This window comes from Trachemys scripta, chromosome 5 (assembly GCF_013100865.1).
Source record: "Trachemys scripta elegans isolate TJP31775 chromosome 5, CAS_Tse_1.0, whole genome shotgun sequence".
In the NCBI taxonomy this organism is placed as follows: Eukaryota; Metazoa; Chordata; order Testudines; family Emydidae; genus Trachemys; species Trachemys scripta.
This window is the reverse complement of record NC_048302.1, coordinates 104712447-104739733: the sequence shown is the minus strand read 5'-3', so window position 1 is coordinate 104739733 and position 27287 is coordinate 104712447. Positions and strand designations below refer to the sequence as shown.

General features: G+C 39.1%; 1 protein-coding gene across 3 annotated transcripts in view; it reads left to right on the top strand.

The window, feature by feature from the left end:
• The window catches only part of TBC1D19 (TBC1 domain family member 19), a 96192-nt gene that overhangs the window by 6962 nt on the left and 61943 nt on the right, over positions 1–27287 (top strand). For 2 of the 3 annotated variants that reach the window (XM_034772247.1, XM_034772246.1), the window contains exons 2-8: positions 3423–3495; positions 7397–7442; positions 9546–9621; positions 20868–20942; positions 22045–22108; positions 23134–23180; positions 26789–26899. In XM_034772247.1, the coding sequence (XP_034628138.1) occupies positions 3423–3495; positions 7397–7442; positions 9546–9621; positions 20868–20942; positions 22045–22108; positions 23134–23180; positions 26789–26899 (492 nt within the window). The remainder of the gene's footprint in view (positions 1–3422; positions 3496–7396; positions 7443–9545; positions 9622–20867; positions 20943–22044; positions 22109–23133; positions 23181–26788; positions 26900–27287) is intronic. The other variant, XM_034772249.1, reaches the window with a different exon arrangement.

Sequence of the window (27287 nt, the reverse complement as noted above, 5' to 3'; positions counted from 1 at the left end):
AGGTTGATCCCAGGACTAAAAAAATGTGAGCTATTAGGACGATGTGTGTACATACTCCAAACCATAGTATTCTGAACAATCCTAAGGCTTTGCTAAGGGACAGAAGTGAAAACTTAAGAAAATGAAAGACCTCTCCGCCCCCATATCACTCAAGAACTAATAAATGAATGGAACAACCTAGTAAACAATATTATTCAGAATGGAAACTTTGATGATGTTTGGAATTTGTTCTTCCAGTAATTAGTAATTGTCACTATTGTAGTAATTGTCCAATTGTGCTTTGAGATTCAAATTTAACACTAATTCAAAGTAAGATTAGGATTAAGGAATGTTTTGTACTTCATTTTCCTTATTTTATTGGTCCATGTGTTTCCTATTAAAGTAACTTCAAGTAAATTAAAGTAATGTTTAAGTTTTCCATACATTTAAGATCACAAGTGTTCTAAATGTATATAGCTATTCCAATTAAGTAATACATATAATTAAATATACATCCAAATAGCCACAGCGTGAAATCATTCCATTATGTATAAAAGAGGATACATACCGCAAAAAATTGACTGTTAAAGGGAGTGGGGGATTGATTGGTACAAGACTTAATAGGTAATTGGAACTAGTTTCCTTTCGCATTTTCCTTGGTATTTAAGGTAGAAACCAACTACAGGGTACAGATGCCCCCCCCGGATTACACAAACCCGATTTACGCAAATCTGCATTTACGGAAAAAGTTCTGTAAGCTAAAAATAGGAGGTTTTCTTTCTTTTTTTTTTGTGTGTAATTGTCGGGTATACGTTTCTGACTTACGCAAAATTCAAGTTACGCAAGGTATTCTGGAACGGAATGCTTGCATAAGTCGGGGAGCATCTGTATGTCTTTAGGGCTAGTTTCTCCTTTCCACTGAACTAATACATTTACATTGGGAAAACTGAACAAGTGTGTTTGCTGCCAACTGAGAAACTCAGATGCAGTGGTGATTGGGGTAGATCCTACTAGGGCTGGAGCTAACACATTGTTAGTTTGTAAATAGATTGTTAATTTGTAAACAGAGGCAGATTAAGATTTATTGGGGCTCTGGGTACAAAGAACATTTGGGCCCTCCAAGATCCTGCCCCCTATCCTGGTTGGAAGCCGGGCTGTGGTAAGAGCTGCCCAGGAAACCCTGGCCACTGGGGGAGCCCTGGGCGGCGTGCCATGAGGGTAGGGACATGCTGGGGGCTGCTCTCGGACGCCACGGCCACCTGCCCACAGCAAGTGGAGGGTCTGGGGCTCTTCACAGTTACCCAGGCTTCCTGGGTGGCTCTTACCACAGCCTAGGGCAGTGGTCCCCAAACTGTGGGGCACGTCCCCCTAGAGGGCATGGAGCAATGTTCAGGGGCGCTGTGGGGCCCAGCTCTGCCCTGCCCGTAGCCCCAACTGTGGCTTTGCTCCCGGCCGCAGCTGCAGCCATGGCCCCGCTCCCGGCCCCCAAATCTGGCCCCACTCCTGGTCCTGGCTCCCGGGGGAGGAGTGTGGGCCGGGTCAGAGGGGGCACAACCAAAAAAGTTTGGGGACCCCGGCCTAGGGTGATAATATGTCCCATTTTGGCCTCAGATGTTTGGACTTTTTTTGGCAAAACTGTGCCTTTATCCTGTTTATTGGTGCCAGCTGGCAAGAGCAAACAGGACAAATGCTCAATTTTGCCAAAAAGGGTTTGGGGGTGAGTGGTGAGGTTTGTTGGGTGGTGAGCAGTGGGGCTTGGGCCAGCCCTGTGCAGGGGGGAAAACGAGAGAGGATTGGATCAGCTCTGCACTGTATTGGGGGAGGGTGTCCCTCTTGGACCAGCTCCGTGTGGGGCGGGACCAGCGGCTTGGCCAGCTCTGTGTTGGGGCAGGGGGAATAGGCTTACCCTACCTCAAGCTTTGTGTTCCAGCTGGGCCAGGGGGTGAGGCCTTGGGGAAGAGGAGGAGCAGGGCTGAGGGGAAGGGAGGAGGAGCAGGGGTCAGGGCCCCCAAATTGGTTTTAGCCCTGGGGCATGGGCCCTATCAGCCCATGCAGTAATCTGCCACTGTTTGTAAACTTCATTTAGGTAGAAGCCAGCTCTAGCTTTTGGGGGCTTAGGTTGGGACTGAAGTTAGGCTGGCTCATGTAGAGGCCTGTTTCATCTTTAAGATTGAAGTTTTGTCTACACAGACGTTGTAATGGTGTAACTTAAATTGGTTTAATTAAACCAATGCAACTTTTGTTTTGGACTCTTTTATCAGTTTAAAACTGCTTATATCGGTTTAGCCGGCACCAAATTTATAGGTTCCAGATATATCAATATGTCAGGTTTAAACTGATATAAAGTTTCAAGTTTTATGCTTCAAGAAAGATGTGGAGAAATTGGAGAGGGTCCAGAGAAAAGCAACAAGAATGATTAAAGGTCTTGAGAACATGACCTATGAAGGAAGGCTGAAAGAATTGGGTTTGTTTAGTTTGGAAAAGAGAAGACTGAGAAGGGGACATGATAACAGTTTTCAGGTACTAAAAGGGTGTCTTAAGGAGGAGGGAGAAAACTTGTTCACCTTCGCCTTTAAGGATAGAACAAGAAGCAATGGGCTTAAACTGCAGCAAGGGAAGTTTAGGTTGGACATTAGGAAAAAGTTCCTAACTGTCAGGGTGGTTAAACACTGGAATAAATTGCCTAGGGAGGTTGTGGAATCTCCATCTCTGGAGATATTTAAGAGTAGGTTAGATAAATGTCTATCAGGGATGGTCTAGGCAGTATTTGGTCCTGCCATGAGCGCAGAGGACTGGCCTCGATGACCTCTCGAGGTCCCTTCCAGTCCTAGAATCTATGAATCTATGAAAAAGAGAATCCTTACAAAAAGTTGCATTGGTTTAATTATATTGATATAAAATTACACCATTAGTTATACAGGTACAATTTTGTGTGTAGACCAGGCTTAAGTTTAGCCTGGAAGTTTGGTAGTGGTCTGCTCCAGCCCCTAAAGGATTTGTTTAGTCTGGACAAATATTATTCAAACTCTGGATTTTTTTCTTTTAAGGGAGCTATATTATGGAGTTGCTGTGGGGGATTTTTATACTAAGTTATTTCAGTTCTTCTGGAGCCTAAAAAAAAAAAATCTATTTCCCCCCTGTATTTTAATGTTCTTGCATCTTTTTATGCTCCTTTCTCTTTTACGATAGCCAAATCTACAACTCACAGTTCCCATGTATTACATCTTTGTATGACAGACTCTCCCATTGTTATCTTCCAAATGCAATGTTATGGCAGAGATCCTGAACTCAGAAATTTTAAGTTCATGGTTTCCACAACAGTTGAAACTCATTCCTCTTGTGCATATTACTTCTACCTGTGTAGTCGTAAGAATGTTTCTAATGTCATAATTAAAAATAGAAAGTTTACTCTCCTGTCTGCTTTTATTTTTTTTATTTATTAGGGTAGTCTACACAAACCAGAAATTAAACTTGAATCACTAAAGGAAGATATTAAGGATTTTCTGAAGACCTCAGGTTTGTAATAGTTCATTCAATTCAGTTGATGAATCTGTAGAAGTATAAACACTTTTGTGAATAAATATAGACGTAATATTCTGTAATTCCAGATTATGGAATTTACATGCCCTATTTAAAACAATTTCAAACCAGCAGAGCTTGAAAGCGTTGTAGACTAAGGCTTGTACTATCTTCTTTTAAAAACAAAAATTAAATGTCCTATTTTTGTTTCTCATGTTAAGACAGCATGATTAATTACTCCAGTAAAGAAATGGCCAAAATTAAAGCTGTGCATTCAGATGCAACCTCAAATAATTACTTTCCAAGCATAAAAAAATTGGTGTGGTTTTATTAACATCTTTGGTATGTGCAGGTGGGAAGAAGAAAAGAATCATTATGTCATACATTGAAGAACCTTATAAACGTGTGTCTGTAACTTCTGTTACGCTATCCTACCCTCAGTATTTGTCTACGTTGTCATGCCATGTCTTTGCTTGCCATGTCAGATCATTTAGGTTCTGATACTGCAAAGGGATCATCATCAGGAGCAGAATCTTATGCCTGAGTGGAGTCCCACTGAAGTTGTTAAGACATCCAGCATGTGTAATAGTCCACCCAAGACATTGGGATTCTAGTCTCTGATTCAGCAAGGAACTTAGGCATATGGTGAATTTTACGCATGTGAGTAGTCCCACTGAAGTTAGGCACATGCTTAAGTACCTTGCTGAAGTACATTGTAAACTCTGCAAGGCAGGCACTGAGTCTGTTTTGTGTTATGTAAGACACCGTTGTAGGGATTCAATAGATAATAGTCGTAAATAAAAATGTTGGTGGGAACTTATTAAATGTAGTTATTAAACTTATTCATTTACTAAAGCTGGATGGGAAGCCCATTTTGTGGAATTTAATTTTTGAATGTTTTGTAGTTTAAGTTCTGTAAAACTACCAAATCATGGAATGATTTATTGAGATTTTGTAAAATCTAAATACATTTAAAGAAACTCTTTAACGATATTTTTTTAAAAATACATTCACTAATTGGAGAAAGTAATATCTGAACTTTATTAAGACTGTTTAAGGGTAGTTGCATAAAATATAAAATAGTTCAAATAAGAGAGGGTAATATGAGAAGTCATTTTAAGATACACTGTTAATATGCACAATGCCTGTGAATTTCTCTAAGAAACAACTTGACATTCTGCAATACTTTCCAGAAGTCTGTCTGCAAAAGGAAAAAACTCTTGCATACTCAATAATCTTTAAATACATACCTTATAGAGAAGGGAACTTACCAATTTTCAAGTCTAGGGATAAAATTTTCAAAAGTGCCTAAGTGACTTAGGCACCTAACTCACCTTTGAAAATGGGGTGACATTTAGGCACTTATAAGCAGTTATCCTGCTCTCTGTGGCAAGAGAGAACAACTTTTCTTCATCTTTTTTATGGCATCTTTTTTAAACATACCCAGTTTCTTCCGCCTTTGCTCGTGTGGATTGCATTCCATCCCTTTAATCATCTTTGTTGCTCGCTTCTGGATCCTTTCTAGTTTCTCTACATCCTCTATACATTGGTGACCTAAATTGGACACAGTACTCTGGCTGAAGCCTAACCAGTGCTGAGTAGAGTGCTACTATCACCTCCCATGACTTGCATGCTATGCCTCTGTTAATGCAACCCAAAATTGCATTTGGATTTTTTGCAAGAGCATTGCGTTGCTGACTCATGCTGAAGTTGTGATCCACCGCAACTCCCAGATCCTTCTCAGCAGTGTTGCTGCCAAGCTAGTTATCCTGAACTCTGTATTTGTTCATTTGGTTTTTCTTCCCTATGTGAAGTTCAACAAAGAAAAATGTAATTTTGTTGTCTATAGCTCAGTTCTCCAGTTTATCAAGATCTCTTTGAAGTTTGGCTCTATCCTCCAAGTATGCAACCCCTCCCCCACCCCCGAGTGGGGTTACCGTGTTTTCAGGTGGATTCCCCACTGTGTCAGTGGGTATACTTGCCACTGACAGGACTCTGAGCTGGGACCTTGTAAAGTAGGGAGGGCCTGGGTCCCCCTACCTGGCCACTTCCCCCCCCCCCCCCCACCCCCTCCTGGTGACGGGCCTGTTTCCCTACTGAAGAGGGCCATTATACTGACTCTGGCCATTGGGCCACAAAGCCCCCAGAGAGTGTAGCTATACAGACTCTGGTCACTAGGCCACACAGCGCTGCTGAACAGGGCAGCCTACTGACTCCGATTGCTAGGCCACACAGCCCTACGGAAGTGGGCAGTTATCCTGACTCTGGCCATTGGGGCACGCAGCCCTGAGAGGGGACAACCTTACCGACTCTTGCCACTAGGCCACACGGCCTTGCTGAGACAGGAGACCACACTGACTCTGACCACTAGGCCATACACCCTGGCCAAACTGAGTAATCATACTGGCTTGAGCCATTGGGTCACGCAGCCTTGTGGGAAGGGGCTGTCGTCCTGACCCTGGCCATCAGGCCATACAACCCTGAGAGAGTGGCCATATTGACTTTTACCACTACCCCAAGACAAGGTCACGCTACCCCAAGATAAGGGGTGATAGTAAAGATGTGGCCGCGGGGAAGTAATTACCCTCACCCTGCCCCAAGAGGGGATGGGGCGTACTTGCTGCGTGACACAGTGGCTCTGAGATTTCTTCAGCTAATTCTTTCATCATCCTGGGGTGAATAGCATCAGGCCACTGACTTGAATTAATTCAGAAGATCTCTGACATGTTCTTTACTTATCTCGATCTGCATCCCTTCCCCTTTATTGTCTATGATAACTTTGCTTGTTGTCCAGTCACTTGTTATTTTTTGTACAAAGACTGAAGCAAAGTAGGCAGTGAGCAGCTCTGCCTTTCTGTCGCCTTCCGAAACCAGCTCACCTTCTCCATTGAGCAGGGGGCTCACGCCAATCTGATCTTTGTTTTGTCTGACATATTTGAAGACCCCCTTCTTGTTGTCTCTAACATTTTTTTGCCAGCTGTCACTCAGTCTTGCCTTAGCTTTCCTGATTTTGTCCCACTATTCCCATGTATATTTCCTTGGTGACATGTCCCTCCCTCCATTTCCTGTATGTATCCTTTTAGCTTTTTAGATAACTAAAAAGCTCCTTGTGCAGCCACACTGGCATCCTATGGCTCTTCTTTTCTTTCCTCTGCATTGGAATAGCTTGATATTGAGCCTCTACATGTTTTAGGAACTGCCAGCCCCCTTCAACTCCTTTTCTTCCTAATTGGTCTTTCCATGGGACCTCGCCTGCTATTTCTCTGAGCTGATTGAAATCTGCCTTTTTGAAGTCCAGTGTTCTTGTTTTGTTGTTCTCATGTCCTTTCCTTAGGATCTTGAATTCTATCAGATCATGATCAGTTCCTCCCAAGTTCCCAACCACCTTTGTGTTTGCAACTAATTCATCCGTGGTGGTCAACACCAGATCCAAAATGGATGACTGCCTAGTTGTTATGTCGACTTTCTGAATTTGAAAATTGTCCCCTACACATGCTAAGAGCTTGATTTCATTTGCCCTGAAGAATACAATAATCAACATATTAAACAAGTATTATATTGTATCTAAGGTTGCATTTAATTGTGATTCTGTAACTGAAGACTGTATTGTAAAGCTTTGAACTAGGGGGCAGAATTAAGGGAGCACATGCAACTTTTAACTTTGGCCGTCTGTGTTTTAACCTTCTGTTAGTGTAGTTATTTCTTGCCTCCTGTGCCTTTAGGGAGAGCCTGAAAGAAAGAGAACTTAGGTAGATGTGAAATTGAATTGAAGACCACAAACTTTAGTGAATCTGAAAGATTCCCTTGAGTCGTACTTCAGATCTTTAAAGGTTTACTTGTTTATGAAATGATTGCCAATTTCTTTCTTTCTTTTTTTTTTTTTTTTTTATTTAAACAGGATGGGAAAAGAGACTTCAGAATGCTGTTTATAGTGAACTCAATGTGTGAGTTTTTATTCAGTATTTTTATTATATATGCTTATGTACATTTATATCTGTCTGTATGATATGTCTGCATTATTTGCAAGACCGTTATGTATATGTCACACTAGGGAGGTATAATTATGTTCCTATATTTTTAGTGCATCACAGATTTCTTTTTCTACCCCCAAAATGGATGACTTTCAATGAGATTTAGGCTGCTAAGTGCTTAAGCTACTTTTTAAAATGGGATGTAGGCTCCTAAGTCACTTAGGCTCTTTAAAACATCACCAAGATCATCTTCTGCAAGATCTATACTGATGCCATTGAACACGCAGGTGAGCAAACAAGGAAGTAAATAAAATGTTTGGATTTTTTTTTCTAGTGTTTTTTTTTTTTTTTTTTCCCCTTGTCTTTTGCTTTCCAGTTTTGCTTTTATGAAAAGATGTTGAGTTTATTTCCATAAGGGTACTAGAAATTTTGAAAATAAGAATGGTCTTTTACTTATGGCACTGACTCAGGAGACCTTGGTTCAATTCCTGGCTCTACCCTTGGGCAAGTCATAGCCAAGTTAGCTCTGACCCTTCTTTCATGAGACACAAGCCTGCTGTCAATTTGCCTCCCTTGGTGAGGGATTCTGTTTGTCGCTTTGCACTTCAAGATATAGCAGAACAATCCTTTATCTTTATTCATAGACAAGATACCCACTCTGCTGTTTGTTTATTCCTGTAGATTTCCTCTCTTGTAAGTTTTATAATCTCGTCTTTTACCTGTGGCTTAGTAAACCAATAGGCATACATTAGGAGGCATGCAATACACAAATGCTCAGACAAGAGATAGATGTCTGTTACCTTTTGCTTGAAAGGAAAACTTCCGAGGTATGTCACCTCCTGGTTATATGTCTTATCTCCAAGATCTTAAGAGCGTAATTTTAGATACATAATTCTTTAAATATTATCTTTACATACATTTTGCAATGATTGACAGCCAATGGGCTAATGGCTCTCAGTAGAGATCTCACATGCTAACCTTTGAACAATTACGCATGTATCCAATCCAGAGGATCTCTGTAAAACACTGTGCATCTTATGTGCCCTCTGCCCATTTGAACTAAGGGATCCCAGGGTTACAGTTAGTCACTGAATTTTTTTCTACCATGTAAAGCACAGACATATTTTTTTTTCTTACCTACAAAAGGTATTTCTCTAAAACCCCTACACTTTATCTTTTTTATTTCTTTACTAATATTTTTGCAGGACTTTGCTTGTCTGTCTTACTTCTGAAGTGCATCTCTTGGTGTTCATATTTTGCATTTTGTCTAGACAGTTCTTCATTCCACTAGCTACTTCTCTTCCTGTGTCTTTCATGTTTTTATTGCTATGCAATTTATGGCTAGAGATTCAAGCTTGCTGAGATTGGCACTCCAAAATTCTGCAGTTACTTTGGACATGTTCAGTTGTGAAAATTAATCAAGTTACAGACTGAACTTGTTTTTTTGAGAAATACCGTTTCCTGGAAAGAAAAAATAATTTTATTTAGACATTATCTTATTCAGTAATACTGCTTTAAACATTTTATGAAACATTATTTGATTTCTTTCATGAATATTTGTGATGTCATTAACTGTTGTTTTTACAAAACGTTCTATTTATGTTAAAAAATCTTGTCTACAGCCTTGAATATTTATTTTACGTCCTTGAAGTACTCTACATGCATAGTAAGATAAGAGACTGCTTTTTATGAGAAATCCCATCATTCAAGTTTAGATTACCATCCACAAAATTATTGTTCATTGTCTTATCCAAAGACCGAAATTATGTTTGGGGTTATGAATGTGCACATTTCAACCATGCCAGAGATTTACAGTACCCTTTACTATTTCTTTTCTAATTAAGAGTGTGAATACCTATAATGCAAAGATGGGAACTGGGATTTCACTTATTGATATTGATCCTTTTTTTTTTTTTTTTAAGGTTGGGGTTTGACCTTGGGCTTAGAATTATTATTGCATATATTGTACTGCTTCTAAAAATAATTATGGAGTTGAGAAAATTTGTTCAAAGAGCAAAAGACATCAACGTATTTAATAATAATCTAACATTCAAATCATAATTTTGTTTTCTTAAGGTTCCCTTCACCCTGTCATCCTGCAGCACCCCCTGAGCACATGAAGGAACCCTTAGTTTACATGAGGAAAGCACAGGTTGGTTGTCATCAATCTATCTGTCTGTTTTCAACTGAAGCATTTTAGTTTATGCCGTATATGTCTACTATACAATTTTTAAAAATCTTTGTACATTTAAAATGGTAACTTTTAATTATAAGTGTTTAGGTATAAAAATGAATGTATGTCATATTTCATAATGACAGCATCCATAGATAAAGTAGAATAAGGTTGAAGTAGGGTACAGTGGTCAATCAATGAGTGTTATAAAGATTACGTGGAAAATAGAATGATTCACAGAATAGAATATGATTTAGGAAAAAAGCTTAGGAGGTATTTGTCATTTCATTTATGGCTAATCAAGTGAGATTTTGAAGAGTCAGGTAGTGGAATGGGTGCAAAAGGATAAAGAGGCTGTCCCAGGTAATGGCATTTCCAGACAAGAAAGATTTATTATCCAGCATGGAGAAAACTGATGGGATGGTGAAAGGAGTAGGCAGAAGTCTAGAGCTGAAGGAACTAAGTGAACATGCAGAAGAATAAGAGGAATATAGGTAGACCGATCAAAAGAGGAACTTGAACACAGAGAAAATATTTTACTTTCCTTGTTTGAGTTATTCATGATGTTTTACGAGTAAATTCCACATCAAATTGGCATCCTTTCGTCTGCGAGAGATGTGGGAATTGCAGCCTATGATGTAGGTTGTTTGCAATGTCTCATGTGACTTGAATAGTCCAATCCAAGATTTGCATGATCTTTGGCTGTTATTGCAATGTATGTATTTTGGTTGGGAACTGCTTGCTTCCTACGGGCTCTTTTCTTTTCTTTTCAAGCTGTAGGAGCGAGCTTCTGTCATGAACTTTGATACCCTGATGGAGACGATGGCGCCACTTGTTACGATCATTTGTCAGGATTTCCCATTGGTCAGGATCAATTCCAAATTCCTTCATATCTTGCTTTCATGTGTCTTTATAGTGAAGCTTGGGACGTCCTGTTGTTCTTGTTCCCTCTGATAGCTCCCCGTATAGCATGTCCTTGGGTATGCATCTGTCTTCCAACCTATTCAGATGGCCCAGCCAGCACAGTGATCTTTGCTTGAGTAGGGCTGTCACACTTAATAATTTGCCCTTTGAAGAACCTCTGCATTGGTGACTTTATCCTGCCATTTGGTGTTGAGTATGCGGCGTAAACAATGTAGGTGGAAGGGAACTGTTTAACCATTTCTCCTGATGCGCATAAGTTGTTCATGTTTCCCCAACATACATCAGAGTGCTGAGGACCCAAGCTTGGTACACTAGTATTTTGGTCTTGATAGTAAGCTTTGAGATGTTCCATGCTCTTTTAGTTAGTTTGCTAAAGGTGGAGGCAGCCTTTTCAATGCGAATGTTTAGCTCTTCATCCAGTGAGAGGTTGATGATCACTGTAGAACCTAAATAGCTGAACTTCTGGATTACATCTAGCTGGTTTGCATTTAAGGTAATTGAAGGATCTTGTGGAACCCCCTGTCCTAATATAACAGTGTTCTTGATGCTGATGGTGGGTGCAAATGCCTGACAGGCATTTGAAAGGTGGTCCATGAGTTCTTGTAGTAGATCTTCATTGTGGGCTATGAGGGCAGCATCATCAGCGAATAGAAGTTCCCTGATTAGCACCTTTTTGACTTTGGTCTTTGACTTAAATCAGGACAGGTTGAAGAGTTTCCTATCTGATCTTGTGTGGAGATACACCCAATCTTTCATGTCCTTAAACGCACAGTTCAAAAGTACTGAGAAGAAGATTCCAAAGACTGCAGGGGCAAGAACAGATCCTTGTTTCACTCCACTTTTCATCTCAATGCTGTCTGAAGTGGACCCATCAAACTGGACGGTTGCTCTCGTGTTATTGTGGAATGAATGTATAAGACTTGACAGGGTTGGTGGGCATTCTGTTTTTTCTAGTATTTCAAATAGACCTGCTCTAATGACTGTGTTGAATGCTTTGGTTAGGTCCACAAAGGCAATGTACAATGGTTGGTTTTGCTCTCTGCACTTTTCTTGGAGTTGATGCAGAGAAAATATCATGTCTATTGTTGATCTTCCAGCCCTGAATCTGAACTGTGATTCAGGGTAGACACAATTCGCCAGCTGTTGTAGGTGCACTAAGATGATTTTTGCGAAAGCTTTTCCCGCTACACTTAGTAGCGAGATGCCCCTGTAGTTGTTGCAGTCGCCCTTTTGGCCTTTATTTTTATACAAAGTGATAATGTTTGTGTCACACACCTCTTGTGGTACCTAACCCTCTTTCCAGCTTTAAGTAACAGCTGATGAAGATATGGTAATGGGCTGTCTTTCCCGCACTTGAGTATTTCCTCTGGGATGCCATCTTTTCCAGAAGCTTTGCCACTTGATAGCAAATCAATAGCTTTGCTTCGCTCTTCTATAGTGGGCTCCACATCTAGCTCTGGCATGACCTCTAGAGTTGGTATTTGGTCCAATGATTTGCTGGTGATGTTTCTTTCTTGTGCGTATAGCTCTGAATAGTGTTGAACCCAATGAGACAACTGCTTGCTTTTATCTGTAATGATAAATTATACAAATTCCACATTAAAGACTGTGCAAAGACAACTGCCCTCCTTACCGCTGAAGGTCTGTGATTTGGAAGGATGCCACAGTGTGTTTAACTCACCCCATCTTAAAATGTATTGTAATATTGTTCAAAAGTCATTCAGTAAATTGTTCTACCTAGTCTATCAAATTGTTGTTCATTCTAGTGTATATTAATTTGATGTCTTGTATTTTACATTGTTTGTTAGGTCTTTGGGACAGAGACTGTGTATTGGGTAATACATAGCATACTGCCAGCACTTAATAAATAATTAATTCACTGTCACATTCATTTACTTATATTGAAAATAATAGTTTTTTCTGGTGTGGACTAAATACTGTAAGACAAATGTGTATATAATCTGTATGCCAGTAGTTCACTGATATAGTTACTGTTATGAAAGTATATATAACAAATATTAGTATTTTACATGTCTTAGTTCAGCTTATGAAATGGCAGCTTCTCTTCTAGAATGAGTATGCAGGGGAAAAGTCTTGTTGATTTTTTTTTTCATGTGGCCACCTGTGCCTGGAACACCTTTCCTGAACTAATCCCCTTCAAATCCTTCCTTAAAATACACTTCTTCAACAAGCCAGTGACAGGGTGACGCTGGCCCTTTAAGAGGGAGGAGGACCAGTACACCCATGACGGTTCGCCGTCCCAGGCCAATGGGGGATGCGGGAAGCGGCGCGGGCGAGGGATGTGCTGGCCGCAGCTTCCCACCACCCTCATTGGTCTGTGACGGCGAACCGCAACCAGTGGGAGCTGCGATCGGCCGAACCTGCCGACGCGGCAGGTAAACAAACTGATCCTGCCTGCCAGGGGGCTTACCCTGGCGAGCCGTGTGACAGAGGTTGCCGACCCCTGCAGTAGGTCTCAGTCTGCCATTAATAGTTCCCGGGACCCCTGATACTGCAGGTAAGAGCAGCTTGCTAGTTCCTACATCAGCTTGCCTCCTGCATTCTAAGGTAATTTTGGTGTGGTGTTTTTTGTTTTTCTTACCATCCTTTCTTGGCTGGAATTATTTCTGAATTTGGTTTCAATATGGCTGGCCTTCCTCTAAAGGAAGAATATGGTTTAAGTAAAGGTTGTTCTGTGGGCCACTTGCCCCTTCCCATTTATATATCTGTAGTGGTCCACCTTTGTTGTACTTCTCCCAGCAAAGAAGATCCTAACTGGGATGTATGTAATTTCCTCCACTCCATATATCCTGCCTCTCCACAGAAATCTGAGGACCTCGTTTAAGTGAAAACAAATCTTCTCCCAAAATGAACAAACTCACCCTTTTCCCTCTTTCCTCATTTCCAAGATTTACATCCTGAAGGCAGTCAATATTTAAACAGCGTTGATTGGAAAAATGTATTGGATTTTTATTTAATACTTTTAATCTTTACTATTTATATTGAAGTAGTGCACATTGGCCCTGGTCATGAAAGGGTTCCCAGTTTGCTAAGTGCTGTACAGATGAATAGAAAGAAATGCTCCCTGGCCTAAAGAGCTATGGTGAAATCTGGCCCCATTGAAGTCAGTGGCTTTTCACCCTTAAAAAAAGCAAAAGAGTGTTAGTCCCCCTCTTATCTTGGTTTTCCACCAGGAAACGTATATTTAAAAAAAAAGAAATCCCTCCAAAGCATATAAAGTAAAAATCTAAAAGATATTCCTTCACAACCACAGGCGCTGACTTTCATTTTTCCAGGTGGGTGCTCCACCCCGGCTCCGCCTTGCCCCAAGGCCCCACCCCTATTCTGTCCCTTCCCCAAGGCCTCACTCCACCTCTTCCCATCCCTGCTCTGCCTCCTCCCCCAGCATCTCTCGCCTGCAGCCAAAAGCTGATTGGCTAGTGGGTGCTGAGCACCCACTATTTTTTTTTCCATGGGTGCTTCAGCCCGGAGCACCCACGGAGTTGGTGCCTGTGTTTACTACTGAGAGTAGCTCTTCACTCACTGTCTAAAGAAAGCTAAAATGCTAGCCCTAGATATTAAAGATTCTGATGCTGCATCTACAGATCTGCGTAAAAGTCAATCTGCCTTTCCTTCTTCAGAATCTCTTTGGAAAACCAGAATCTGAAAGAAAAAGAAAAACAACATAATCTCTCAAAGCTGCTTAGGATCCGTAAAGGGAAATCTAACAACTTTTCCTTTGTTCCTAAAGTTGACTTTTTCTTTCTGCCAGTCTAAAGAGTTACTATTTCTTGCTTTTAGAACTGGTGTTAGGAATATTAAAAACTTCTTCACAGCATGTTTTGATTCTGCAACGAACAGCCCTGAATACTGGTTCCTCCTGCTGAATAATCTTATTATGGCCCGCTCTGAAGGGATTGCATTTTTTTGGTAGTCTTTTAAGGCGGCACTTTAAGATTGATGAGTGCTACCTAATCTCTTTCCTTATCAGGCTTCCATCTCCTGTAAAGAACCCTGAAACCAATCTAGGGATTTTTAACTCTTGCTTCTCTAGAAAGCCCTTTACTAATGCCTTATTCAGGAAGTTCTTCTCCAGCCAAAGGATAAATCATTTCTTCAGATCTTTGGCCACCTTTACAAATGATATAACTAGAAATAATTCAGGAAGGCTACTTTATAAGAACTCCTCCTCCTGTCTTTGATAATTTTTGTTTCTCAGCTTTTGGGAAATGATCAGAAATGGTCAAAGCTTAAGGAAGTTCCTTCAAATCAAAATCCTTTGTCCATTAACCACTCATTAAAGAGCCCATAGAAAACTGTTACAGAATCTTTACAATTTTTAAAAGAACAAGAGTACTTGTGGCACCTTAGAGACTAACAAATTTATTAGAGCATAAAGCTTATGCTCTAATAAATTTGTTAGTCTCTAAGGTGCCACAAGTACTCTTGTTCTTTTTGCGGATACAGACTAATATGGCTGCTACTCTGAAACCTACAATTTTTAAGTAAATTGGAGTTGTACATCTACTCTTTGAACTGTCAGCTAAGATTCAGGATGGAAAATTAATTTTAAACAATTCTCAATATTATTTTCTCTCATCAATAGACTGAAAGAAATATAGGAGTTGCCATACAGGCTCAGACCAGTGTTCCATCTAGTCAGATATTCAATCTCCTACCATGGCTAGTACTGGATGCTTCCTACTAATGGGCAATTATGAAAATAACATGTAGAGGGAGTTTTGAGTTGTAGCAGAGCCATTGAGAGTTGCCTGCATCCTGAGGAAGACAGCACTACATTGGTTTACATTCAATTCACATTTTAAAGATTATCTTTGCAGTCATAATTACTAGAATTTTTTAAATTAAAGCTAAATTTCTGCAAAGATTGATGGAACTCATCTTGCTGCCCTTCAGCAAAATGATTTTTGAAGCCCTATCTGCTGCTTTGAAAGAGTTTTTTAGTGGGGTAAAGTATTTTGCATTCTATTTATAATTACTGTGAATGGCTCCAGAATGTGCCGCTTTGACAGTGCGAGAGTCTTGCCCAGCACTTGCCCTAACTGGTGGATGTCTTTGAGTAAGTCTTCAATGTACATCTAACTCAGGCTTTTACTTGGGTGTTGCCCCTAACCTGGCTCCAATCCACACAAAAAACGCATCAATCCAAGTTTGGTGATGCTTTAAACATGGGACTAGCTGGTTCAGCTAGGGGTATAGGCTAGAGCAGTGGTTCTCAAGCAGGGGTACACAGATGTCTTTCAGGGGTACATCAACTCATCTAGATATTTGCCTAGTCTTACAATAGGCTACATAAAAAGAACTAGTGAAGTCAGCAAAATTAAAATTTCATATAGACAATGACTTGTTTATACTGCTCTGTATACTCTTCAGTGAAATGTAAGTACAATATTTATATTCCAATGGCTTTATTTTATAATTATATGTTAAAAATGAGAAAGTAAGCAATTTTTCAGTAATAGTGTGCTATGACACTTTTTTGTATTTTTATGTCTGATTTTGTAAGCAAGTAGCTCTTAAGTGAGGTGAATCTTGGGGGTATGCAAGACAAATCAGACTCGTGAAAGGGGTACAGTAGTCTGGAAAAAACTGAGAGCCATTGGGCTAGAGCTCACATGCTGCTTTTACTCAGGCCACAGTGAGGTTGTAGGCTAAACCACTTGAGTGCTGGTAGTCCTTCAGTGCCTTCCCACAATTTCCCAGTGCCCAGAAGGACAGACTAGTTCTTCCACAATTACCTGAGAAAGAACCATACAGCAGCTCAGCTTATGGTAGCACTAAGAACTGTGGGATATGCCCCAGAAGTCTTAGGAACACCATCTAATCTGGGTGTGTGTATGGCATCAGTGAGAACACAGTAACTTGAGTATGGCCTTTCAGTATGGCTCCTTGCACCTGAGCTAGGCTAACTCAGATTCTGAACATCTGAGTTAACTCTGCAGTGAAAATATACCCTTTGTTATGACAAAATGTTCACAAAAGAGGGTTTTTTTTCTCCTCCTGATCTTTATTCTGTCGGAGAGATTTACTTTTAATGTTCCTGTCTTTTGTTCTAAGTGTGTAGTTGGAGACAAGAAAATGTCAAGAACTCAGTCAAAGCAGCTTTAAGCAGAGCTGTGATATACCCAGTGGTGTCTATAAACAGCAAACATGATTGCTGTTCTCTTCTGCCTGGGGGAAGATCCTGACTTCATTAGCTAAGAAATCTATTTGAGGATAATTCATTGAGCCAAGAAGAGCACTTTTTTGCTGCTCTTGCTATCCTTAATACTTTGTTTCAGACCTATAGAAAGCATGTGTGATAGGTCTCTAATGAGTACAGGAAGGCTTCCAAGGATTGAAATTTTCATTTATTTGGGGTGACTATTCTCTGAAACTATTTAAAAGTTCTCAGTTTCAGCTTGATTGACTCCTTTAAATTACTTTTTTGAATATGCTGAAGAATTGAAATGGCAGAGCTGAAGTGTAGAACTGAGACACTGAAGAGAGCTGTGGTGCATCACTATATTTTTACTCTGGTGCTAATACACCGGTCAGGCACGGTGGAGTCTCTTGGAAACAGTAACGTGTACAGAAAAGGTGATCAGTTTTTTCTTTCTAGTTTGCATCTGAAGAAGTGTGGTTTTTTTACCCACAAAAGCTTATGCCCAAATAAATCTGTTATTCTTTAAGGTGCCACCTTGTCTTTCTAGTCTGTCTTCCTCCCCCTCTCTTTGGAATGTTCTTGAGCCTTTTACAAACAACAAACCTGATTTTAGCATATCTGATGAGCCAGACTACCTGTGGGTATAGGAGATAACCTGCATGGCATGTGGGTTTTGTGGAATCTGTTCCAAAAGACAGGGTGGGTGGTTCTGATGATCTCAGTGCAGTGTGTTTTGAGCCAGGAAAGCTTACTTAGGACTCTAAGCATTCTGGATACAGTGGCTGCATTGTGACAGGTAGCTGTTTTTCATTTCAGCTTTGTTGATGCAGTAGCATCAATGGTTTTGAAACCTTCTGCAGAAGTAGAAATGATGTTGATACTGATTTATGTCAGTACAACCAGACTCTTCTTCTGCATGCTGGCCTGAGAAAGAAACTAGTGGCGAGAGAACAGGAGCTAAGAGAAGCCACCTCTTCTTTTCTCCCCCAGTGCCCATGAATTTCTGCCATAGTTAAGGCTCGGTCTGATAAGCTATATGCCTTAGCACGCAACTCCCATTATTCCAACTGTAGAAAGTCCCACCGGTTAGTGAATGTAGTGCATCCCCCCTCTGTGCCTGATGAACAGACAATGTGGGTCTGTATAGCCCCCCAGCTACACAGTCTAACTCTTTAGCTCAAGCTGTAGATTCATGCTTTTTAGCTTCGGAGGTCCTTGTTCAATCCATGCTGTTGGCCAAGATGGTGAAAGTTACAATGGCACTTAGCAGATTCAAATTCCTGGAGAAGAGAAACTTGAACAGTAAAGGACTGAAGACTTCTAGGCAATGTGTAAGGACAGCCTTTGCTGCATGTGAGAGTATCTGTATCCTTAAGGAACATCTAGGCTTACATAGATGTGAATTTCAGGTTTTCAGTAAGAAATGCAACAAAGCTCAAGACCTTACATCTAGTAACAAAGAATGTATGTCACCATGCATTCCATCTTGTAAGTGTATCATGGAATGAATGCATGGATGCTGAAATGGACATAGGAGTTGTGGTGGATATATACTTGAGCATGAATTCCCAGTGCAGCTCTGCAGCTAAGAGGGAGGTGGTATTACCTCTGCATTTGACTTTAATGACCTCATTACTGGAATATATTTTCCAAGAGAATGTTAAAAGCTGACTCGATCAAGGTCTATAAGTACCTACCCAGGGAAAAGATTTCTGATAGTAGATATCTCTTTAAGCTAGCAGAAAAAGTCATAATGACTTCCAATGATTAGAAGCTGAGTCTAAACAAATTTAGACTAGAAATAAAATGAGAATTGTTAGTACTGCTGGTAATTAATTATTGGGAACAACAACAAAAGATATGGGCTTGATGCACTAGTTCAGGGATCGGCAACATCCCTTGTCCCACGCCGCTTCCTGCAGCTCCCATTGGCCTAAGTGGCGAACCGCGGCCAGTGGGAGCCGCGATCGGCTGAACCTGTGGATGCAGCAGGTAAACAAACTGGCCTGGCCCACCAGGGGGATTACCCTGGCGGACCACATGCCAAACATTGCCGATCCCTGCACTAGTTACTGGATGAGATTCTAAGTCCTGTGTTATTCCTGAGGTCAGACTAGATTATCATAGTGGCCCTTTCTGTCCTTAAAGCCTACGAATTGAATCTGTTTTGGGATGGAGGGATTTTACTGTTTAAAAACATTTTTTTCCAGTGTTTAATTTGGCGGGGTTTATTGGTGTTCATTTACATAGCTGGTTAATTTCTTGTATACATATACTGTTAACACTAGACTATGGATTTAAAAAAACAAAAACAAAATAAAACTTTGATTTTATGTATGTATGTTTTATCCATTTCCCCCCCCCCCCCATCCTTCATGTGTTGCTTGTCATCTTTAATTGAAAGATCTTTGAAGCAGGGCATTTGTTTTGTTTTCATGTGTGTGGACAAAAGCTAGAATGTTGTGGGTGCTGCAAGATACAAATAATAAACAATAATGAAATATATTCTTCAAAATGGAAATCAGGGACCTGAACCAGAGCCCAGTGAAATTAATGGGAGTCTTTCCATTTACTTGAGTAGGGTTTGAATCGGCTTCCAGGAGAATACAAAGATTGTTAAAATCCCTAATTTGGGTATATCCTCAGTGAAATTCCTCATATGCAATATCGCTATAACATTATCAAGATAAAACTATCTAAACAACATTTGAAATACAGTAGGGGGCAAAGAAGAAAGAAAATAACTAATTTGCCAGTAAACTAATACAAATCAAATATAAATAAATTCAGTGTTGTCGCAGTATTACTGAACCGTGTTGTCTAGATCCTCAGCTGACGTAAATGAGCACTGATCTATTGATTTCAGTGGAACTAAGCCAGTTTACACCAACTGAGGATCTGGTCTAGTATGGAAAATTTGAAAATATGCTACATTTATGACAGGAATCTGATTCCGCCGAAAGCTGCTTTTTTGTTCTCTCCGTTATTAAGGTATTGCCTGCTTTTATTTTTAATTTCTCATTTAAGAACTGTTATCTATGCATAGGAAAGACTGGATTTTTTTGGGTAAATGTTGATAAACTGATTTCACTCTTCACACACAAACGGATGAAAAAATATTTCCATCGATAATCGAAATTTACTGATGGGCAAAGTAAGAAAAATGCTGCTAGAGAACTCGTTAGAGTTTGATTTAAGGCTGTTTTATTTTGTATATTTTGGTATATGATGTTGACAATTTGTATTTTAACAGTTATAAAGTTTTAACTTTTTGAATCTCAGCATCTACTGTCATTAAGGAATTATTGTCTGACCCCCGGATAATTTCCCACAATTGTGAAAATTTAAATAGATAAAAAAATCTTTAAAACCTGCACACCAGACTGGGGTCTATCCTCCACCCTTACTTAGATAAAACTTTCATAATTAANTTTGAATCTCAGCATCTACTGTCATTAAGGAATTATTGTCTGACCCCCGGATAATTTCCCACAATTGTGAAAATTTAAATAGATAAAAAAATCTTTAAAAATGTTTAACGTCAATATAATCTGCTGAAATTATATTTAAAAAAAAAAAAATAAAAAAAAAATCTGCCAAACCAATCTATGCCTTACAATAATTCCAAATCCCTGGAACTTTTTAGTCTCTCTAAAAATGGGTAGCTAGTGCAATATCTTTAGAGAAGATACTTACTTACTTACTTTCTCTCCATGTCTTAAAGGGTGGATGGGGCATTATTTTTACGCAGTTTACCTCCCTGAGCATGCTTGTTCAGTAGTGTGGTTAAAATGTAAAATTCATGGCTACCAATATGAAAGGTAGTTTGGGCACTAGCCTTCCTTCCAAGAATGAGTACCTGTAAAGCAGAGGCATTTTGGAGAACATACAGTATGGTGAGCAACCTTATTTTGCTGGTTCTTTGTTACTTTGTCATATAAAGAAGTTTTTCATTGTATAATTAACAAATCATTCCTTTGTTCACATTTTTAAGTAATCATGTAAACTTTTGGTAGATATCAGTGACACTAGTCATCTTTTCTTTTAAAGTTATTCATTGACTAGGCTGTGGTATGCTCATAAATATGGGCGGGAGGAAGGAAGTTTTACTTTGATTAAAATGTTTGTGTTGCAGGGAAGCTGGGAGAAGCGAATTCTGAAGAGTCTAAATAGCATGTGCACAGAACTCAGTATCCCATTAGCACGAAAGGTACTGTGTTTATTAATTTAATCTTTTTAAAGTGAATGTAGAGCTTGTGCCACCTTCACATCTTTGGAAACTGTGGTCCTGATACAGCGAAAACTTATCTTATGCAAACTTTATACATAAGTAGTTCCATTGATGTCAGGAATTGCAGGATTAGGGCCTAAAGTCTTCTGGGACAAACAGATAGCAGAGATAGTGGTAGTGTGAGAGTATCCCCACCAGTGTGCCTCAATTGTACTCTGGAAGGACCACCTTGGGAATGAAGGGTGTTGCTAAGTCTTTCTCTCGCTGTTGCAATCATTGGCCGCTGTTGGGAATACCGTATTGGGGAGCCAATTGATGGGGATTTATTTATTTATTTATTTTGTATGATGTGGACAGTAGTACACACAGACTGGATTGAGACCACTGACTAACTTCACATCGGACTCTGAAAAACCAATAATTACATTGACATACTTTCTTTGCTGATTGGGGCCAGAGTTGAACTTGTGACCTTGGAGTGAAAGGCTCAGTATGTCACTATCATCACTTCCTTTGTCATCCATTCCTCACTGACATCTTTATGTTTCAAATCTCTGTAAATTAATAAACAGAGCAGAATTGGCAAGTATGTATTATAGGGCAAATCTTCCCTGTCCCTCTCCCCTAAAGCCTGGTAACTGGCAGAACTGCTGTGGTTTATTGTACAAGGCAGAGGACAAAGCTGTGAGGAGGAACAGAGAAAGAAATGCAGAGGAATCTACACCCCTTTTGTGTAACTGAGCTATACTCTTCAGGGCTTCTGGCACTGTGAAGAGGGAATTTGGTGGCAGCACATGGGTGGTGCAGGGTGAATCCTCAGATACATAGAACTGCCAGCCAAACATAGCAAAGGGTTCAATAGCAGATACAGTGTGTCAGAACTACCCCATGGAGTGAGGAGGGGGATTCCAATCCTTACTTGGATTTAGTGCAGTAGAGAGAATATGGCCTAAGGCTAATGCTAACTTCTAAAGTCTCGTGCATGCTATTTTTTTAAAAGATTAATTTTCATCCATACAGGAAATTTTAGATTTTTAGCTGCTTAATTAAAAAAGACAATTTCTTTTCTTATGACTTACAGAGACCTATAGGAGAGCAAAAAGAACTTTTTAATAAATGGAATGAAATGGGAACTGATGAGCCAGGTATGCTAAATAAAATGTGTCTTTTTATGTAGCAGCAAAGCAAATGCATATTTATCTCCTTATTTATCAGTTGGGGATTAAAGTAGTATCCATTGTAAAGGCAACTAGTTCCTGTTCTTTATTTTTTCCCTAGTTTGCAGTGCGTGGTAGCTCACAAATACCTATTCACTGTATTTATTTATTTGAAGAGTTATTGTTTGGATTTTTGAATCTACACCTGCAGTCTGTAGATATATTCTCTTACATACTAATACCTAGAGAATTTGGAGAGGTAGCTCAAGTTAGTAGTAGTAATGGGAGCAGTGCACTAATTGAAAGAAAAACATCATATTGTTTACTTTTTGTGTTATTTAATTCTTAACAATTTTCTCTTACTCACATAATGTATTTTTTCAACAGCTAAAAGTGAAACAGCTAATCAATATATAGAAATTACATTCTGTACAGTTTCATAGCTAATGATCCTGTTCAGATCAACCAGGGCTTGAAGCAAGCTAGCAAACCCCAAATACATGTATTGTCTTGCAATGTGAATAAAACTGGATAATGACTTGAAAATTTTCATGGTCTGAACTGCAGTTTCATGACACGTTAATGTATAGATGTACTGCTGGGGAGAGAAAAAAATAAAGTGACGATGTATTTTTACTTCACATTGGCTTTGAAGCTGTTTAAACTTCTATAATTTAAGAACATTCCAAGTATATCCTTTGTGCTTTAATTTTTGTGTGGAATAACAGGGATGTGTTTTATATTGCACCAATTGGTCTTTTTGTAAATCAGTGATCATTAAATAGCAGGTTTATGAAATACCTGATTATGGTTGCTGTGTGTGACATCAATTAGTGATTCTTTTATATACTGATGTGAACTTTTTAAATGTGACTGTTCATAAAATCTCATTGTCATGATGTATTATAGGGACAGTTACATTGTGTCAGAATTGGAAAAAACTTCATATGTATTGCCAACCTTTATAAAATTTTAATTTAAATAAAGCATTCTTTAAATCATGTTAATTTCAGATCTAAGTCTCTTCCGACCTGTTTATGCACCTAAAGATTTTCTTGAGGTAAGCATTAATGAAATAACCAACCAGTCATTGAGTTACATCCTTTATAGTTAGCTATTTAAAGTGGGACCTGTGCATGGTAAGTCTTCAATAGATGGATAGGAAATAGAAATTAATTTTCTTCTTAATAAGGTAAACTGAATCAACACACAAATCATTGTCCATTAAATAATCAGTTACAAAGCTGCTTTAAAGAATTGATGGTACATTTATAAATTTATAAGAAATCATCATATCTAATGGGCTGATAAGACTAACTTTTAACTGCCAATGAATTACATTTAACCTCATATTGGTCATTGAAAACTTTTTTAAAACTTGAAACTTTTTCAATTCCTGTTAAGCAAAGGAGCTTCTTGTGTCGAAAAATGTCAGCTCAAAATGTTTAACTTGGCTTACTAATCAGGACTTTGAAGCAATAGGAAGTCATGCACATCAGATCCCTGAAATAGGGTGTTTATTACTTTAGTGCTCTTTGCCTGAGAATTTAAGTTTGTATTAAAATAAATAAATTTCTAACATTTTTCTATTGTAAAGTGGCCTTTCGAATGTGAACAGAGTGTCTGTTGCTTTGACAACCTAGCCTTATGGAGCATGGATAGGGAATCATGCTGAATTGCACTTATTATGGAGGAGAGATTGCTGGTTCATCCTTTTAAAAATTTTCCTTTTTATTGTGTCTATAATGGAAAGCCTCAAATTCTCTGAAATGTTACAGGAAGAATCCTGTGGGACTAACTCCCGCTCGCTTTATTAACATGAACAGTTACATTGCTTCATTATTAATTTCCAATTGCAGATTGGTGTAATATTACTTGAAGTAGGTTCACTGTGGTAAATAACAGTGTCATGTGAAGATGAAATTTTGGACTATCTACAAAGATTATTCAAATCTTTTATAAAACTGAAAGCAATACAGAACCAAAGATGAAAGATGGGGAGTCTCCTGATAGCTGGAAATACTTGAGGCTTTTGTCTGTGACCAAAATAAAAAGTTGAAAAATAAAACTAGCTCACTGCTAAGTCCTTAAGGCCAGAATTGCTCAGTTTTAGTTGTGGTGTGTGTTTTTGTTTGTTTGTTTGTTTGTTTTGCATAATTCATAATACTGAAGGCTGTAATTAAAATTATGTCCAGGGTCTGTTGCACAATAGAGATCGCTGGTGACTTGTTAATAATGACAATATGTAGAAAGCTATTGCTTATGAAAATACAATACAAAAATCAATGACTGTATAATACTCTGTCAGCTGTTGATGAAACAAATATGTCTAGAACCTTAGATAATGTAGGTAGGGAGCAAGAAATTAAATTTAAAAGGAAACACAGCAATATGAATCATAATCAGCAAATTTAGTATTTAAAATGATTTAATATACATTTAAAGGAATATCTTTTGCAGTGATATGAGATGTAGCATATTTGTAACTTTTGCTTGGATAAATATGAACTGTTATGGTTTGGAACTGTGAATGTTAAAAGTGAAGTATTCTAATTTACATATGCAAGTGAGATTAATTTAACACGTTTGTACAATTGGTAATATCAAACTATAAATTTATTAAATGTAAGGGCTTCTGGATGCCATAGTTGTGCTAATTATAAATGTAACACTTATCTGTAATTCAGTCTAATTATATCTGACTTGTATTTTGACCTTATTTTAACTACTCTTAGGGCTGGTCCACACTAACCCCCCAGTTCGAACTAAGATACGCAACTTCAGCTATGTGAATAACGTAGCTGAAGTCGAAGTACCTTAGTTCAAACTACCGGGTACTTACCGCGGGTCCACACGTGGCAGGCAGTCTCCCCCGTCGACTCCACGTACTCCTCTCGCAGAGCAGGAGTACCGGCGTCGACGGCGAGCACTTCCGGGATCGATTTATCGCGTCTAGACAATATGCGATAAATCGATCCCAGAAGATTGATTGCTTACCGCCGAACCCGGAGGTAAGTATAGACATACTCATAAAGTAGTGTTTATTTTCCTCTTGTTTTCTGTTCTTTCCTTTTCCCCTTGTGTCCCATAGTCTGTCATTTCTCATGTTACTGTATCATTGGAGGGCCTGATCCTGAGAGTAGTCCCATAGAAGTCAAGAGGGACTAGTCACATGAATTTGGATTAATCAGATGAGTGAGGGTTGCAGATTTAGGATTTTAAGGAGGCATTTCCTTATAGCAGTGGTTCTTAACCAGGGGTATGTATACCCCTGGGGGTACACAGAGGTCTTCCAGGGGGTACATCAGCTCATCTAGATATTTGCCTAATTTTATAACAGGCTACATAAAAAAACACTAGCAAAGTCCGTTCAAACTAAAATGTCATACAAACAAAATGAGAAATTAAGCAATTTGTCAGTAATAGTGTGCTGTGATACTTTTGTATTTTTATGTCTGATTTTGTAAGCAAGTAGTTTTTAAGTGAAATGAAACTTGGGGGTACCCAAGACAAATCAGTCTCCTGAAAGGGATGCAGTAGTCTGGAAAGGTTGAGAACCACTGCCTTAGGGCCTATCTGCATAGTGGGGAAATGTGCCCGATGGGGGTGTAGTTTCTAAAGAACACTAACACGTAGTGCATTAATCTGTCCACATAGACCTAGCTGTTGCATCTTGTAGGTGCTCACATACATTAAAACACATCTTAGTGTGCACCAGGGGATGTGTACATGGACCAGTAAATGTGCAATACATTAATGCGCTTTAGACATCATTCCCCCATAGGGCAGGTGTAGACAAGCCCTTAGGCCTGGGACCGTGTCTTATTTGTATGCTCTTTTTCCCCCCCCCCCCCAAAGCCCTCTGGCTACACTTTGGAAAAAGGGGGGCAACACTTTACTAAATTCAGCCTCATGTGCCTTCAGTGCAGTGGGGGATGGCTCTTCAGGGAACCATGAGCTAAGCTGGGAAAGTACAAAGACTCCTTGCTTGGTGGCCAATTAAAATGCCAAAATCCATGGTCACGTAATCACAGAATATATAGGATCCTGACTCAGATGAATAGGGCAGTTTACAGCTCTCAAAGCTGTGATTTCAGACCCTGTAGACTAAGTCACTCATCAGTTTGCTCTTGTTTTATGTTTTTAGTGTTAGAGTCGCCACCATAAGGACTAGAAATATCTTTTTAAAAAATGAAAGTTTGAGATACTGGGCCACTATTCTGTGGCAAGAGGTGAATCCTGTGGCATATTGTTTAGCAGTGGAATTGCAGAATACATAAGGCACTGGGTATCAGAACACTAATAGAATAGCTCATTCAAAAAAAATGCAGATCAGTATCCTAGAGCCATTGAGGAAGGTACTATTAGCTTTCAGGTACTGTTTGATAGGGAAACTAGTGTTAATTAGGACATAGAGTATGATTTTTTTCAGTGCCTCGGTTTTGATTTTCAGAGAGGGAGTTAAGCACTTTCTCAAAATCAGACCCCTTTATGGATTTTGAAGTTGGCTGCCCAAAAATGTAGGCCTTCACCTGGGAGTTGGAATGCTGCAGGAAATAGCACTACGTTTGTGTCTAAGCACAATTTGTGACACTGATACTGTTGGGCCACAATCTCAAGTTTAGGTATATACACAGGGAATGACAAATTATATTCTTTTTTTAAAAGGTACTGATGAATCTTCGCAACCCAAATTACGAAAATGGGGATCAGCCTAGTTTCAGAAATCACCTGGGTCTAATTCAGGTTCCTCTAAAAGTTAAAGACATCCCTGAACTGGTAAGTATAGTTGTATTTGTTTTTATGTTCTCTTAAAATAAGTCTCTCTTTTTTTTTTTTTTTTTTTTTTTTAAACAGAAAGTTTCTCTGAGAATTGTTTTGGCTGACTAATCTATAATCTACTAGACAATAAAAAGGGATCTTAATTAGTTAATAGGTTTGTTTTTAAAAGAAGTGAATAAGGATGTACAATAGGTCAGTAAATAAAATGTAACGTGGAACAGATTTATTAAAGGAACTTCTTAATGAAAAAGTAATACAGAATTGAAAAAGCAACATTTCCTCCTACCCCAGTTAGTTAGTGGTTGATTTGCACCTTAAAACATGGTAGTATATTTTCTTCATATAATTTTCCTACCTAATGTAACTGAATGTTTATATTATCTGT